Source organism: Thermochaetoides thermophila (assembly GCF_000221225.1).
Source record: "Thermochaetoides thermophila DSM 1495 unplaced genomic scaffold scf7180000011822, whole genome shotgun sequence".
NCBI lineage: Eukaryota > Fungi > Ascomycota > Sordariomycetes > Sordariales > Chaetomiaceae > Thermochaetoides > Thermochaetoides thermophila.
Genome location: NW_006383038.1, coordinates 2,421,495 through 2,437,126, shown reverse-complemented (window position 1 = coordinate 2,437,126; position 15,632 = coordinate 2,421,495). Strand labels below are relative to the sequence as shown.

At 56.3% G+C, this 15,632-nt stretch overlaps 6 protein-coding genes across 6 annotated transcripts in view; 3 read left to right on the top strand and 3 right to left on the bottom strand.

Moving 5' to 3' along the window:
- Positions 1-807: 807 nt before the first annotated feature.
- On the bottom strand, positions 808-1,881 carry CTHT_0071090 (putative mitochondrial oxaloacetate protein; the record flags this gene model as incomplete). Its single annotated transcript, XM_006697318.1, has 3 exons — positions 808-1,046; positions 1,113-1,789; positions 1,865-1,881. 3 exons carry the CDS (start codon positions 1,879-1,881, stop codon positions 808-810), a joined length of 933 nt encoding a protein of 310 aa, XP_006697381.1.
- A 1,347-nt stretch (positions 1,882-3,228) lies between these two features.
- CTHT_0071080 (uncharacterized protein) lies at positions 3,229-4,517 on the top strand (the record flags this gene model as incomplete). The annotated part of the gene is made up of 3 exons (XM_006697317.1): positions 3,229-3,357; positions 3,419-3,653; positions 3,709-4,517. The coding sequence occupies 3 exons, from the start codon at positions 3,229-3,231 to the stop codon at positions 4,515-4,517; spliced, it is 1,173 nt and encodes a 390-aa protein (XP_006697380.1).
- An 804-nt stretch (positions 4,518-5,321) lies between these two features.
- On the top strand, positions 5,322-6,007 carry CTHT_0071070 (uncharacterized protein; the record flags this gene model as incomplete). Its single annotated transcript, XM_006697316.1, has 2 exons — positions 5,322-5,393; positions 5,465-6,007. 2 exons carry the CDS (start codon positions 5,322-5,324, stop codon positions 6,005-6,007), a joined length of 615 nt encoding a protein of 204 aa, XP_006697379.1.
- Positions 6,008-6,947: 940 nt separating this feature from the next.
- On the bottom strand, positions 6,948-8,426 carry CTHT_0071060 (uncharacterized protein; the record flags this gene model as incomplete). Its single annotated transcript, XM_006697315.1, has 3 exons — positions 6,948-7,913; positions 8,029-8,295; positions 8,397-8,426. The coding sequence occupies 3 exons, from the start codon at positions 8,424-8,426 to the stop codon at positions 6,948-6,950; spliced, it is 1,263 nt and encodes a 420-aa protein (XP_006697378.1).
- A 1,310-nt stretch (positions 8,427-9,736) lies between these two features.
- On the bottom strand, positions 9,737-10,684 carry CTHT_0071050 (uncharacterized protein; the record flags this gene model as incomplete). The annotated part of the gene is made up of 3 exons (XM_006697314.1): positions 9,737-10,262; positions 10,336-10,550; positions 10,607-10,684. The coding sequence occupies 3 exons, from the start codon at positions 10,682-10,684 to the stop codon at positions 9,737-9,739; spliced, it is 819 nt and encodes a 272-aa protein (XP_006697377.1).
- A 1,239-nt stretch (positions 10,685-11,923) lies between these two features.
- CTHT_0071040 (uncharacterized protein) overlaps positions 11,924-15,632 on the top strand; it is a gene marked incomplete at both ends in the record, with an annotated part of 4,068 nt that continues 359 nt past the window's right edge. The window contains 2 exons of the mRNA XM_006697313.1: positions 11,924-11,954; positions 12,008-15,376. Of these exons, the coding sequence (XP_006697376.1) occupies positions 11,924-11,954; positions 12,008-15,376 (3,400 nt within the window). The remainder of the gene's footprint in view (positions 11,955-12,007; positions 15,377-15,632) is intronic.

The window sequence follows — 15,632 nt, the reverse complement described above, 5'->3', positions numbered from 1 at the left end:
GACCCTGCCCGCTGCACCGTCGACTCCAAAGTAAAACCCTTAGTGGGGTTTTCGTAGCCGGTCGCCCTCCCGCTTAAGGGTGGTGGGCTGGCTGGTGAGCTTTTCAAAAGCTATTTACATTTGATATTTGGAAATTATCATTAGCCTTAGAATCTTTTGTTGTTCACATCACCCATCGTCGATAACACTAGGATACCTTCAGGAGTGTAGTAGTCTTTTCCCTCCTGAGAGGACTCAGCTAAAGTTTGAGGCTGCCCTGCCCCTAATGAGGACGACGAGGCTGGTGTATACCTCAGGGGCAATCTTATCTCACACATACCCCTACTATGTCTCGTAGGAGAGTCTCTTACTTTGAAAGCGATCTCTCTTTCCATCCATGGATCGAACCCTCCAAGGTTATGATTCTTGACAAACTTCGAGTCATAAAACAATACAATAAATCGGCACAAGCAACTCTCGGTTAAAAGCTCCGCGAGAATAGATTGGTATAATACGGCAACGCAGCGCAGCGCAACATAGATACACCGAAGAAAAAAACAAGTAAACCAAGAGGGAAAAGATGGTCCTCACGCAACCAACCCCAAATATGCACACCCGACACCAGTCAACCGCCAGCCCTACCTATCTCCCTTCTAACGGTAGTAGGTTTAAATACCCAAACAACGCCGAAAATGCCACCCGTTTTCACCAGTCACCCTGGTAAGGTCATCAAAGATGAAACTTTTCTTTCGCTTGCTTCCTCTTTTTTTTTTTGAACTCGCCTTTTTACCCCTCTTATATTTTGATTGAATTTTGACGTGGACAAGCTTACATTGCTTGTCTCGCCTCGACGGCAAAAAAGCGCTCCTCAACCTTACGCACCAGCTTGTTGGTCTGCTCGGCAAAGGTGAGGGTCAAGACGGTATGCGGCAGGATGCGGGCCAGGTGCGGCAGGAAGCCCTTGTAAATGGCAAAGAAGCCCTCGGTGCGGATGGTCTTGGCCAGGCAGTCGAAAATGCCCTGGTACAGGTTGCCGTTTTGGTTGTACAAGCGGGACATGATGGTGTCTAGGCAATGTTAGCTTCGTTCTGAAGGAGGAAAGAGTTGTGTGTGTGAGAGAGAGAGAGACATACCCGGTGGATGCATCACACAACACACGACAAAGCCACTGGCCGTGCTACTTGCCAGATGGAGCGATGGGCCCTCCTCCATACCCAGATGCCGCATCAGCCGGCGCTTCGCAAAGAAATACGTCGGCAGCTGCACCGAAGACCCAAAGCCCGTCCGGATCATGGCGGCCCCCACACCCCTCCACAGCCCTACCACACCGTCACTCTTATAAATCTGGCTCAACCCATCCACCGCGTTCCGATACCGATGCTGTGTGCCCACGGGCAAAAAAGGGCTGAAACTCTGCAGTCTGGTCTTAACCAAGAAAAACGGACTCCCCACCGCCGCACCAATGACGCCCGACGCCGCACCGCTGAACAGATTCACCCCCAAGTTTTGCACCGACGTATCCTGGAAAAACAGTTGCGCCAGCGTCGTGCGCATGGGCTCGTAAAACCCCAGGCGGCACCCGTTCAGCAGGACCTGGTAGACGTAGGCGGTGCCGATGCCGCGGTAGATGCCGCGCAGGCCTTCGTTGCGGACGATGACGGACACGCCGTGGAGCGGGCCGCGGTAGTGGTGCGGCTGGGCGCCTTTGGTTTGGAGCTCGCCTTGGAGCTGCATGCGGATTTTGACCGTCTCGAAGGGGTGAGTGGCCGTTACAGCGCCGCATGCGGCGATGCCGCCGGCGATGAAGGCACTATTCCTTCCCGTCAGTGGAAGTTCTCGGATAGAGAGGGGTAGAGAAGGGGGAGAGGGGTTGCTGGGAGCTTACCCAGTTGTTGTCGACATTATGTACGCGGTTGAGGCCTGCTAGAGAGGAAATGGTGAAGAGGTGCTGGCGGTGCCGGAAATCGGCGCAAAAAGAGCGTGTACGCCCAAGTCTGACTCGGTGTTATTGGCGTGGAGGGAGTGCTGAGCCAGACTGGACTTGCGCAAGAGAGAAGAGAAATGAGAAACTTGGAAAAAAAAAAGAGAAAACACAAGAGCAAGATTGCGGAGAGAAAATGGGTGATGCAGTACAACAACTGGATGGTGCAATGTAAAGTACGTAGGTATGTGATTGTGGGAGTGAGCAAGACCGCTTATATCCGATTTATCGCGTCCAAATCATCAACCATCTGCCAGGTGAATGGGAATCGGCCCCCCGGTCGGTCGGTACCCGACCCTTGTTCCTCTGTTGTGCGAACCTTTGCCTCAACAAATCTGCACGCTGTCAATGGTCAATTGGCCTGGTCCAACGCCCCGATGCGGAGCGTCCCTCCAGTCCCCCGTGGCAGAAACCGTTCTTCACCCCGCCGTCCAAGTGCCTCGCTGACTCGGCTGCGGGTGTCGCTGCCACCAGTTCCCTTGTCGGTGCCTGTCGGCCCCTGCTCGGTCCCTGGTTGCCGCGAGGTGCTCTGTAAATGGAAGTGGAGTGGACACTTTGCAGTGAGTGAGTGTGTGCAAGTGTGCGCTGGCACTGACCACCGGGAACACAGCGGAGCGGAGTCGGAGCCGGAACTCCCGCCCACAGTGCTCCAAATGGTTGGAACAGCCTGGAACTCCTCCACATTCACAGAGTCACAGCGCTCGGGAGAGGCGGCGGGGCGGGAAGGACGGTCTGGGGCAAAAGGCTGGGCAAGGCCAGATTGCCACCGACATCCGGTGCGTGGCAGTCTTGGCTCGTGGCGGCAGAACGACATTCAGCCACAAGTATGGCTGGTGGGGTGGTGGGCTGGCTTGTGAGCTCCGGCTATCGGTGGTGACAGACCTTGGCTTTTTTTTTTTTTCGAGAAGAGCCGTGTTTTTGTGATGCTTGGCTGTGGAGACAGGGAATCCTTGCGCGATGGATTTTTCGAGCCTGAGGTTTGGCTCTGCTGCTGCTGCCCCGCAATTGCAGACGCGTCGTTGGCGTGCGCAGCAGTTGAAGCATTGAGGTGTTGATCGTGCCCTGTCTGCACCTTGATGACCGACCCTCTGCTCTGCTCTGCCTGCTACCTTTCCAACTTTCAACCCCAACGCCGAGACCCTCATTCATGCTTGATCTTCTCCGCCGCTTCAGCCGCGCCGAGAGCTCTCCAAGCGCATAACACTCACTTGGATGTTGCCATCGAGCCGCACGCATTCCTTAGTGCGCTGCTTTAAGCATAGTTCAATATGGCCAGCTTGTCGACAATCATGGACCTCGATGACACGTACTCTGCGGCGAACAACCCGCGCGCCCCCGGTTCTGTGATGCCTACCATGCGTCTCGCTGACGTTCTGCCAGCTTTCCGGCCGACCAAGGTGCGTGCGCTGTCCTGAGCTTGATTTATATCAACCGACCGACTTGCGCTAACTGGTCCAGCTCTTTCGCCGTGACGACATCAAGGAGGGCAAACCGCAACCCCACATCCTGTCGATCGACTTTGACGACCCTGGCGAGCTCTGCATGACTTCGGAGAGCGATGAAACGATTCAGATCTACAATGTAAAGGACGGCCGGTTCGACAAGAGTCTGCTCAGTCGCAAGTACGGTGTCAAGCTGGCCAAGTTTACCCATACCAGCTCCAGCATTATCTATGCTAGTACCAAGCAGAATGGTATCATTCCTACCTTTCTTCCTCAAGAGAGACCAAAAGTCGCTAACTTCTCCAGACGCTATCCGCTACCTCGCGACCCACGACAACTCGTTCATCCGCTACTTTGAAGGCCACGAAGCCGCCGTCACCTGCCTCGCGATGCACCCGGGCTCCGACAACTTCATCTCCTGCTCCCTCGACAACACTGCCCGACTGTGGAACCTCAACACCCGTAACTGGACTGGCAAACTGCACATCAACACCCCGTTCCTTTCCGCATGGGACCCCTCCGGCAACGTCTTCGCCATCGGCTCCCCACACAGCGCCATCATCCTCCTCTACGACCACCGCTCTTACGAGCGCGGCCACTTCTCCCGTTTCGACGTGCTGGAAGCCGTCAACAATCGGGGTAACCCCGCGCCAATCGAGGACGTCTTCTCCAACTGGACAAAGCTCGAATTCTCCAACGACGGGAAGCACCTCCTGCTCGGCTCCAAGGGCGACGGCCATTTTTTGCTCGACGCCTTTGATGGCTCGCTGAAAGCCTACCTCAAGAAGCCTGCCTCAGGCCAGGTTACCCGCCGTGTCGCGCCTGGCGAGAGCCCCACCGAAGGTTCCAACGGCATCGAGTCCTCTGGCGAGGTCTGCTTCACCCCGGACGGGCGGTTCGTCCTCTCCGGCGGGCGGCAGGACCTGGTCGCGTGGGACGTGATGGCTGCTAACATCGGCGTCGCGCAGAGTAGTGTCGGGAAAGGGATTGCGGAGCCGACATTTGTGCTGGAAGAGAAGCGGGAGACGGCCGTCGTGGCGTTCAATCCCCGTTATAATATGTTGGCCACGGCGGATCAGGAGCTGGTCTTTTGGGTGCCAGACCCTCATGCTTAGAAGGCGTGGAGGGGGGGTTATGATATGGATTTTTGGAGGGAGCTGTCAGGAGGGAATGGTATGAAATGGGTTGATACCACGGTTTGGGCAAGGGATTAGGTTGGTAGGCGGCGTTAACCTGGCGTTTCTGGTCTGGTTCTGCGCTTCTGGGAGGATCTGCCTCGGTGCATCGTCGTATCATCGTTTGATCTGGTTTCTGGTGGTTATTTCCATGCATGGGATGGAAGCTGGATTTTGAGGCATCGGTCGTTTGTGCCTTGCACTTGCACACACTGCATTTGACCTATGTAGATGGAATGAGATGATGAATTGACCTCATCATCACCTTTCTTCTGGTGTCAATACTTTTTAAGACTGTGACCTTGTGAGAAGCTGAGCCTCATATCTAGCCAAGTCGACATGGGGATCTCTCCCCGCGTTGGCGCCTCACGGAGCCCCACTGCCAAGCCAAGACAGCGACCTCACCGCAGCGCTGATCTTTTGAGCTTCAACGCATGGTCTGCAAGTCAGCGTCGCCAGCTCCTTGGGCCTTGACTAATTTTTGGCGACGCACTGTGACGCCGGCCCCATTGGATTTTTTTTTTTTTTTTTTTTACTTTTAGCAACGATCATCTGGATCGCTCCATTTGGAAGGGGACTAGGACAGTTCCTAGCGGAAAGACTCCTGTTCTCTCGGACTATTTATCGACCTCCTCAGGTTGATTTTGGGTTGACGTCCTGCGACTCCTTGCTCTCGCAACCTGTCTCTAACCTCGAATACATCCAATACCTGTCACGAAACTAGTCTCCCCTCCAACCGCAACAATGCCAACCTACGAAAAATCCGAAGACTGGCTTTACCAGTCAGCGTTGCTCCTCCAAGCACGCCCGACAACCGTACGTCCTGCTCTCACCCACCTCCCCCCAATACCCCTTCAACCCCAAACTAACGTAAACCAAACAACCAGACGCGCATAACAACTCGCTACTCCCTCACCCCCGCCCGCCGCATCCCCAAGAAGAAATTTACAGATGCTACCCAACAAGAACAAGAACAACAAGAACAACAACAACAACAACAACAACAACAACAACAACAACCACTACCCGAACAACAGAAACCCCCCCGCGGCCACCTAATCCTCAAAACCTACGACCCCGTCTCGGGCACAGTCCTCAAATATAAAACATCCAAAGCGGCCGAAGTTGGTAGACTCATCCAAATGCTGGGTTCATTGGCTAAGAGGATGGGGGGCGTCGACTTGTCGACTCCCGTCCGCGCAACTACCACTACCGCATCCACTGCTGCAGGGGCAGGGGCAGGGGCAGCAGCAGGGGAGACAAAGAAAGATGGGGATGGGGATGCTGTTATGACGGATGTGAAGGTTGAAGAGGGAGCGGCAGGGGAAGGGGGAGTGGTGAGCGGGCGGAGTGGGACGCAGACGCCCGTGCCGGGGCAGGAGGGGGGGAAACAAGGCGGGAAGGGGAGGAAGAAGAAGGGGCGGAGGTAGAGGGTCTTAACTCAAGGTTTACGGAGAGGGGAGAGGGTAAGGCGAATGAGAATTCATTTGCAGGAAGGTTGGGGATAACAGAAGGGTAATCGTGGAAGAATGGAGTGAGAAGACAGCAAATAAAAGAAGCTACACGCATTTTCCAAAGGTTATTTTGGGAGCAGGGAAGTTCCGGGTAAACTTGATATTGAGATGCTGACACCGTCAAGGCATCAAACATGGCTTGAGGTAGAGGGAGAGAGGGAAAGAATAAGAATAGAATATGAGCAATTGAAGGCTGAGGGCGAAGTTGGTGATTTGCCTATCCAATGTGGACATGTACTGATGATGCTCAAAAGCTGGAACCACGTACAAGGGAGGAAGAGGTAACTTAACGTGACATCTACCCAAGGGTGTTATAGTCCATGGCATGAGCGAGTGAGGTAGGCATATGTTATGAGGAACAAAGTGTTGGGTGTCTGCTGCCATGTATTTCGAGAGCATCATGAACCGTTGGAATCAAAGCTAAGACATAGCGGAGTCTGACGACAGTTGCGCCCCAGCAGACCGGACAACATATCACGACCAACAGACACAATATTTCCTGACTTATCGATTCCCTATACAATCGTACTCTACACATGGCATGGGTAAACATAAGTACACAAAAACCCCCTCCTCATCCATCATAGCTCCCTTCATTACCTTATCCATCGTGGAAATCCAGTGAAAAACCATCGCTCATGAAGAACTCCGCCAACGCCAGTAACTCACGATTACAAGACAGAGAAAATTGAGAAAGCTGGCCCCCCCCCCAAAGGTTTATGTATGTCCAATAGGGACAATTTATGTATGGACACTATCCAACGCCAAGCGTTGGCAGTGGGGAAACAGCGGGGTATTGTGGACGACAATGAAAAGCAAGCGTAGAGATGATGTGAGAGACGAGAGGGAAAAAAGCTCAGAAATCCTCGTCAAAGCTAATCCCGTTCTCATTGTCGCTGCTGCTCTTGAATGGATCAGCAGCCGCAGACTCATCTTTCTGCACGAGCTTTTTGGTGCTGGCCATGACACCAGCCTTCTGGTAGTCGCCGACACGCTTCTCAAAGAAGTTGGTCTTGCCACCAAGGGAAATGTTCTCCATGAAGTCGAACGGGTTGGTCACGCGGTAGACCTTCTCATTGCCGAGGGCGACGAGCAGGCGATCGGCGACGAACTCAATGTACTGCTTCATGAGGGTGGCGTTCATGCCGAGCAGGGCGCAGGGCAGCGCCTCAGTCAAGAACTCTTGCTCGATCTTGACCGCGTCGACAATGATATCCTGGATGACCTGCTTGGGCGGACGGTGCTTGAGGTGCGAGTAGAGCAGGCAGGCGAAGTCGGTGTGCAGACCCTCGTCGCGCGAGATGAGCTCGTTGCTGAAGGTTAGGCCGGGCATGAGACCACGCTTCTTGAGCCAGAAGATGGAGGCGAAGGCGCCGCTGAAGAAGATGCCCTCGACGGCGGCGAAAGCGACGAGGCGCTGGGCGAAGGTGCTCTTCTTGTCGGCGATCCAGCGCAGGGCCCACTCGGCCTTCTTCTTGATGCAAGGGATGGTTTCGATGGCGTTGAACAGGTGCTGGCGCTGGGCGGGCTCCTTGATGTAGGTGTCGATCAGCAGCGAGTAGGTCTCGCTGTGGATGTTCTCCATCATGATCTGGAAGCCGTAGAAGCAGCGAGCCTCTGGGATCTGCACCTCGCCGCTGAAGCGCTCGACCAGGTTCTCGTTGACGATGCCGTCAGAGGCGGCGAAGAAGGCCAGGATGTGCGAGATGAAGTAGCGCTCGTCATCGTTGAGACGGTTATTCCAGTCGTGCAGGTCCTTGGACAGATCGATCTCCTCGGCCGTCCAGAAGGACGCCTCGGCCTTCTTGTACATCTGCCAGATCTGCAAAGGGTTAGTTGTCATCGATACACACACACACACACACACACACACATATATATATATATATACTGATTGACGCGTCTGACACGTCGCGTCACGTGTCGCGGGAACTCACCTCATGGTACTTGATGGGGAACAAGACGAAGCGGTTAGGGTTCTCCTGCAAGAGGGGCTCGTCGGCCTCTTCAGGACGGATAGTAGGGGCCACGCGGGGCTTCTCCTCTTCGGCCTTGTTCATCTTGTGCTCGTTGTGCTTGGCGTCCATCTGCTCCTCTAGGGTGGCGAGGTCGGCGTCAAACGGAGCGTTCTCCTTGTTAGCCGCCGAGAAGTCGAGCTTCTTGACCGGCGACTCCATCTTGAAGGCCTCAACGGCGGCAGCAGCCTGCGGAAGGGACAGGTCAGTGCTTGACACGTGGAAATGGGAATGGACGCGACGGGGCGTCGGGGCGCGGGGTTGGGTTGACCGGAGGGGCAGTTACGAACCTGCTTGGAGGGGGTGAGCTGGGCAGCCATTGTGAAGTGAGTCTAAGAATTAGTGACGATGAGGATAGAGGATTTGTTGTCTACAGGCAAGAGCAAGCCGTAAGGCAGAATATTACTCTTGAAGATGAGAGTAGTCTGGTCGAGGAAGAGTGCAAAGCTGAGCTGGGGACCGAGTCGCGATTCTTAAATGTTGCACATTGCACGTGGTTCCACAATTTTAGTGCTGAATCTGCTCGCGCCGCTCACCTAGCGCGGAGCCAGGGTACGCGTCGACGCGTATCCCCCGAAACAGCCCACCTGCCGTTCTAGATCAACACACACGCACACACACACACAGCAATCGGCCTCTCCTCCTTAAAACCCCCCCCCCTTCCTCCCGGCCCTCTTTCCCAACCACCCACAAACGGGCTAGGGCCATAGAGCACGGGCAAACAACCCACATGCATCCGCCCAGCATCCGCCCATCCCATCCGCGGCCCACTCGGGGCTCTGATGCCTGGATGCTGTACTGGCGGCCCTTGTCATTCTCGCCATTTCCATGCGTTCTGCCCCCGGCCAAGGCTCGCTTTTTTATCAGATCTTCAGCCGAGACGACACACATAGCACAACTGGCATGACCGTGCTGCTGTCTGCCAGTCAGACCCCTGTCTGCGGCCGGCCGCGACGGCTCTCAGCTCCACTGCGACACACCGGCGGCATCCCTTTGGCTGGGCGTTGGCGCAGGGGGTACAGGCCTTGGCTGACGGCGATGATACGCGACGCGTCCATGAGCAAGTGCTAAGCATTATGATGATGAGAGCCATGGGACTACAATTGTAGGTAGGGAGTAATCACTGTTTTGCTTCACCCAAGATGCTCACCAATGCTTCAATTCTTGTCCCAAGGCCTCTCCCCGAGATGATCAAGCTTTAAGTTCCGAATGAGAGCTCGCCACAAGTTCCATTTCATCAACGCGTCTGTGGAGCACACGCGTCACGGCAAGCTCCCAATCTCGTAACTTTTCTTGGATACCAGAACGGCGTGGGGTCGCTGGAGGTCAGCGTCGGAGCAATCCACCGCGGCGACCCACCGTCTTCGTCATTGTTAAGCATCGCGTAACCACGGACAGATCCGCCGCTCGGGATTTACTATCTCCGAGCTGGTCTCGTCAGTCGGACCATGTCCACAGATTATCTGATCTCTTCCAGCGTATTCAACATAATTCCGGTGCTGGGCGCTAACTGATTAATAAAAGCATCCATATATCCCTTATGCCTGAACGCCATGCTAAAATGTTCACACATCTTCATTCTACCAATGACAATTTGAAATTTAACCCCAACCCTCACCGGAGCCCAACTCTATGACCTCCTCCCCGACCGGGTGACAGCCCTCGGATCCTTCAGACCCGGCCGCGGCCCGGTCTCACACCGTGCCGGCGTCAGCAGCCTGCCGACCGGTGGCATCCTGTCTCGGCTAGCCGGCGTCGTACTAACCGTGGCCGGCTTAACAGGCTCCTTACCTTTGTCAACCCTACACCACGTGGTCTCGACACCCGACTCAACATCCGGGTCCTTGGGTAGTATCACGTTGGGCCTGCTCTCTCCATGCCCGCTCTCACTCCCGTCTGTTGAATTTCCGCCGTCCGGGTTCACGTTCGCCCGCCCCTTCTTCTCCAGGTGCTCGTACAGCAGCCAGGCGTTGCGGGTGTTAGCACGGTAGTAGATGTCGATGATGTCGCCGATGACCGGGACCAAGCCAAGGGCGAAGTCGAGGGCGATGTTGAAGACCATTTGCGCGCGGATGCGCTTGGGCAGGCCGTCGTCGATGGTTGAGGCAATCCAGATTAGGCGGAGGGCGATCAGCCATTCGATGCCATCGCCGATCCTAGACTTGTCAGCTGGTATGTATGTTTGGTTGGATGCTGGTGGTGATGATGATGATGATGATGATCACCTACAGAGGGATCAGGCCGAAAATGCTTGACCATCCAAACTTGACCATGCCGCAGCAGCAGCTGAAGCAAGTGTCGAAGCGCCGGGCTTTCTTCTGCACGCGCTTGAGGACCTGTTGGTCATGTTCTGAGAGACCCGGCGGCGGTGCTCGTTCTTGGAGCTTATACTTGATGACGCTGCCGTCCTTGCCGTAGACGGGGACTCTTTCGTAGTAGGGGTCCTGCCTGGGTAGTCAGTGTCTGTGACGTCTAGCCCATTTCAATGTCCTCTGCTTACGGAAGAGTTGTGATTAATCTTCTCAGAGATCTTCTTGCCCGCCACCTGGCGAACAGCGTTCACTGCGAGGGCACTCATATTGTCGCGGTCACTCAGGAACAGGAGGTGAGCAGCAAGCAGAAGCAGTGCAGGCCAACTACAGGCTACCATGGCGGGAGATGGACCAGATATAAACGGTCCTCTTTGTTGCCGCCGGCGACGATTCGATCTCAACGGTCAAGCAACTGACAGGCCAGCCTAGCTATGGTATTGGACGGGGCGCTTCGTTGGCCCTGTTTCAGGTCGCGCCCGCAGACTGGCTTGGGACGCTTGCAGAAGCGGTTTGCGGGCGGCCTGCGGCTAGTTTGTTGTTCCGGTTGGTCCTGGGAAACATGGGAGAATAACAGCTCGGATTTTACAAGTGCTATACGTACGTGATACATTTTTTTTATCTTTCTAAGCTTTTCTGATATAACTAGTCATCTCCCGACCCTCCCCTGCAAACGCATTCCGGTCTTTGTGGCGACATGTGTGCAGCCGCCGATGGTGACCATCAGGGTCGTTCTCCAAAGCCAATTGGCTAAGCGGCTGCGCGATGACGTCCTGTCCCTGGCTTGGCGCACAAGCGCCCGGGTGGACATTCTGCACTGCCACACTTTATGTGCATTAGCCACATCTTGAAGGAGGGGTATTGTGGCGGGAGCTGCCCCGCAGTGGACCGGGCGTCTTACTCTGGTGGAGCAAATGCCTGCCATCCACGTTGACACACGTCGCTTCTCCCGCTCTCGGCTGCTGCCACTTGCAGTTCGTCGGTCACTCGAGTATCAAATTCCCAGTCCGACCGCCTAGAGCGAACCCAAGCCCCAAACTCTCAAGTCGATAGAGGCATCTTTAATCCGATCGTGATATCGTCAGGTCGCGCCGCGCCCACTGCAGCTTCGACAAGGTCGATATTCGCTCAGCGAGGCGACGCAGTCTGAACCAGAACCCAAACTGAGCCCCCAAGAACCGTCCACTGACGGCACCTAAAACGAATTGGTGTCGGAATTTCAGTGGTCTTGCCTTCGTTTGACTGCCCTTGTGCGGCGACTCGGCCCGCATTTTGTGCATTTGTGCCTGATCGTCGACCGCCTACCTGTCACTTGTCGTCCTATCGTCGGGTTGCAACGGCATACAGATCAACGCTACGGCTGAGAGAGGATCGTCCGTCTCTCTGTTTGCCGTTAGCATCGAACCACTCAAACACTTATCTCTATAATCCGTCCCACAAGCATTCATACCGGACCGACCATCGAAACAATACTCGCGCCGTGGACATGCTCATATCCTCCTGTCGCCATGGCCGAAACCAAGTTGACGCTCGAAGATTGTGCGTCTCCTCTACTTGACGTGCTATACAGTTCCTCTGCTAACGCACCGCAGGGCTGGACGACCTGTGCGTCCGCTTCATCATCCACTTGCCCAAGGAAGACCTCTCGTCGGTCGCGCGCATCTGCTTCCAAGTTGAGGAGGCACAATGGTTCTACGAAGACTTCATCCGCCCGCTGGACCCGACCCTGCCGTCCATGTCACTGCGCAGCTTCTGCCTGCGCATCTTCCAGCACTGTCCGCTGCTGGCCCCCTTCTCCGTCGAGAACCACATGCGCGCCTTCGAGGAGTTCTTACAGTACAAGACCCGCGTGCCCGTGCGCGGCGCCATCCTGCTCAATGAAGCCATGGACGCCACTGTGCTGGTCAAGGGCTGGAAAAAGGGCGCCAACTGGAGCTTCCCGCGCGGCAAGATCAATAAGGACGAGGACGACCTCGACTGCGCCATCCGCGAGGTCTATGAGGAGACCGGCTTCGATATCCGTGAGGCCGGCCTCGTGCCCAAGGACGACGAGGTCAAGTACATCCAGATCTCGATGCGCGAGCAGCAGATCAGGCTCTATGTCTTCCGCAACGTGCCCATGGACACCGTCTTCCAGCCCAAGACCCGCAAGGAGATTAGTAAAGTGCAGTGGTGGAAGCTGTCTGATCTGCCTGCATACCGCAAGAAGGGCAACGGTAATAATCATGACGATGGCGTTGTTGCGTCCTCTTCATCTAGTGCCAACAACAAGTTTTACATGGTGGCGCCATTCCTGGTGCCTTTGAAGAAGTGGATCGCTCAGCAGAAGCGCAAGGACGCGGCCCGGGCTGCCCGTGCTAACAACGGCGCCCAGCTGCCTGGCCAGCTACCGGCCGAGGAAGGGCTTACTGAGGACGATCTCGGTGCTCAAACCGAGCCGGTGCCGGAGGAGGCTCCTCCTTCGAACAATGGCACGCCGGCCATTGAGACTCTCGAAGGCGCCACGCTCGAGCTGCAGCGTCTACTCAAAGTCCAGCCACCCACGCAAGGCCTGCAGGTCGGTGGCCAGCCTTCTGGGGCCGGCAAGGCTGAGGCTCTTATGGCTCTGTTACAGAAGAAGACTGAGACGCCCGGGCAGACACCGCAGCCTCAGCGGTCTTATGATTATCCTACTGGACCGGATACCCCGCAACGTGTTCCCGGCCACGCGGACTACAACCAGCCGCCGGCCAGCTTCCCAATCCCGTCCAGCGCAGGTCAGCCTTACTCGTCGGGTTATTACAAGCAAGACCCTCAGCCGGCGCCGCGGTTCCCCGAGCCGTACAGCCACAACCCGTTCACCAACCAAGGCCGCGACCCGCCGCTACTACATCCTCAGCCGATGCTGCCGCAGTCAATTCTCACTCGGGCCATCCTGCAAACACCCAATCTGCCCGACCTCAGCACCCCGTCGGTGGCCCCGACCCAGCAGGGTGTGTACGGTCCGCCAACCGGCGGCGGCTACGGCGATGTCTACGGCCCGCAGCAGCCGCCTCAGCAGCCGTTGCAGCCTGTTCAGCCGGCTGCTAAGCCGCAACTATCAGCCCATGCCCTGTCGTTGTTGAATGCCTTCAAGTCCGGCTCACAGGAGGGCCCCTCAGCACAAAGCTCTCAGCCAGCCAGCTCGGCCCCCGCCGCGGTGCTCGCTACCGCGCCCGGCCCAGGTCCCTGGAGCCAAGCCCAACCGTCCGCAGTGTCGGCCTTGCCCTACCTCTCACAGCACCTGGGCGGTGCAGCCCCGCAAATGCAGACCTCCCCTCGCGGCGGGGCCGATCTGCCCATCCAACTACCGCCTAAACCAGCTCCGCCGACCGATGCCCATCGCTCCGCGTTGCTGGATATGTTCAAGCGGGGAGCCAGATCTCCCGGTTCTCCTTTGCGAAATGAGATTAAAGCTAGTAGTTTTGAGGAGACGGTGGCACTTGGTCGGGCGAGGGAGAGAGAATGTGAAGGTGAGAGGGAGGGTACTGGTAGTGGTAGTAGTAGTGGTAGTAAGGAGGGACCTGGGCAAGGGTTTAATAAGCAGCCGAGTGCGGCGGAGGCTATTGCTGCTGCGAACCAGGCACGTGGTGGGCCGGTACAGATGAATCCTGAGGTTATGTTGCCTTACAGGGCTGTGGAGATTCTAACGAGGCCGAAACAGCAGCAGCATCATCAACAACAACAACAACAGGCTCAGCAGGCACAGGTGGGAGGAAATGTGCAGCAAGAGCAACAGCAGCCGCAACCGCCACCGCAGCCGCAGCAGGTTGAGGATACGAGAGAGACGATTCAGAGGTTGCACCAACGCATTCAACCACCGGGCCAGCAGAGGGGGAGGGCTGGGTCCGGGTCGGGGGTTTCGCCGAGGGAGAGGAAGAGTTCGGGGTATTTGTTTCAGCAGGCGCAGAGGGAGCAACAAAGAGAGCTGGAACGGGAACGCGAGAGAGAGGAGCGGTCGCCAAAGGTGCCGACTGGGGGTTCGCCCTTCACGATTTCCGGTCCTGGCCCCTCTACTGGCGTTGCTGCGGCTGCGGCTCCTCAAGGCATTCCCATCTCTTATGGTTCACAAGCCCAACAACAACAACAGCAGCAGCAGCAGCAGCAGCAGCAGCAGCAGCCGCCGCCGTATAATTACCAGTCCTCTCCCGCTGCAGTGTATGCCTCGCTGTCGTCATCCTACGGTCAGTCCTCGCAAAGCCCGATTGCACTGTTGCAGCAGCAGCATCAGAGGCTGGCTGCGTCGAAGGGGAAAGAGGGTACGAGTGTGGAGCAGAGGCAGAAGCTGCTTGCGCTATTTGGGACTGGTGCCTCTGCGGGGGCTAAAGAGGGGGGTGCCGGTATTGGTGTGCAGCAGCCACAGAGAAGGGGTTCTGGAACGTCTGCTGGCACCGGGGGTGTCAGTCCGGCGACGTCGATCCCTCCTGGGTTCGGCCCGGGTCCTGGAGCCGCGGCTGGGTATGCTGCCGGCCTGTACGGGGATGACCTCAAAGGCAAGAGGCGCGACTCTGCTGCGTCCGGATCCGGACCAGGTGTTATTGGGTCCGGAATGCACCGCTCCAGTGCCAACACTACACCGCAGTCCACAGGTCAGCCTGCTGCTACGCAATACCAGCAGCAACCTCAGCAAAGGTCGAGGGTTGCCTCGCTGGCGGAGGCGATTGGCGTTCCGATTTCTGCTACTTCAGCAGGTGCTTCGCTGCCAGGAGCTTCTATGCCGGGTGTTATGCCGGATGCTTTGTCAAGTTCCTCCATTCCAGGATTCATCCCTGGTATCGGGGTTGGCGCTGGCTTCGGGCCTGGAGCTAGCATGGTGCCGCCTGGGGCTCCGGGTAATGCGTCGAGCAGCGCAGTTGGTGGTAGCATGTCCCGGAGAGCGAGCAGCCAGACTACGGCGACGGGCGGGGCGACAATTTCGCAGGAGGATAGAAACTTTTTGTTAAGTTATTTGGAGAGTGTTACGGGGGTTCGGGGCGTTAGTGTCCCGTTTTTTTTTTTCATTAATATTTAAGTTTGGGATGGGTTGGCTGGGTTGGGCGGCGTTTTAGGTAGGGGGTTGGTTCGTGCATGGGAGGTCGTTTGATGGTCTCTAATCTCGCTGCTCTGCTTTTCTTCTTCTTCTTCTTCTTCTTCTTCTTCTTCTTCTTCTTCTTCTTCTTCTTCTTCTTCTTCTTCTTCTTCTTCTTCTTCTCTCTCTCT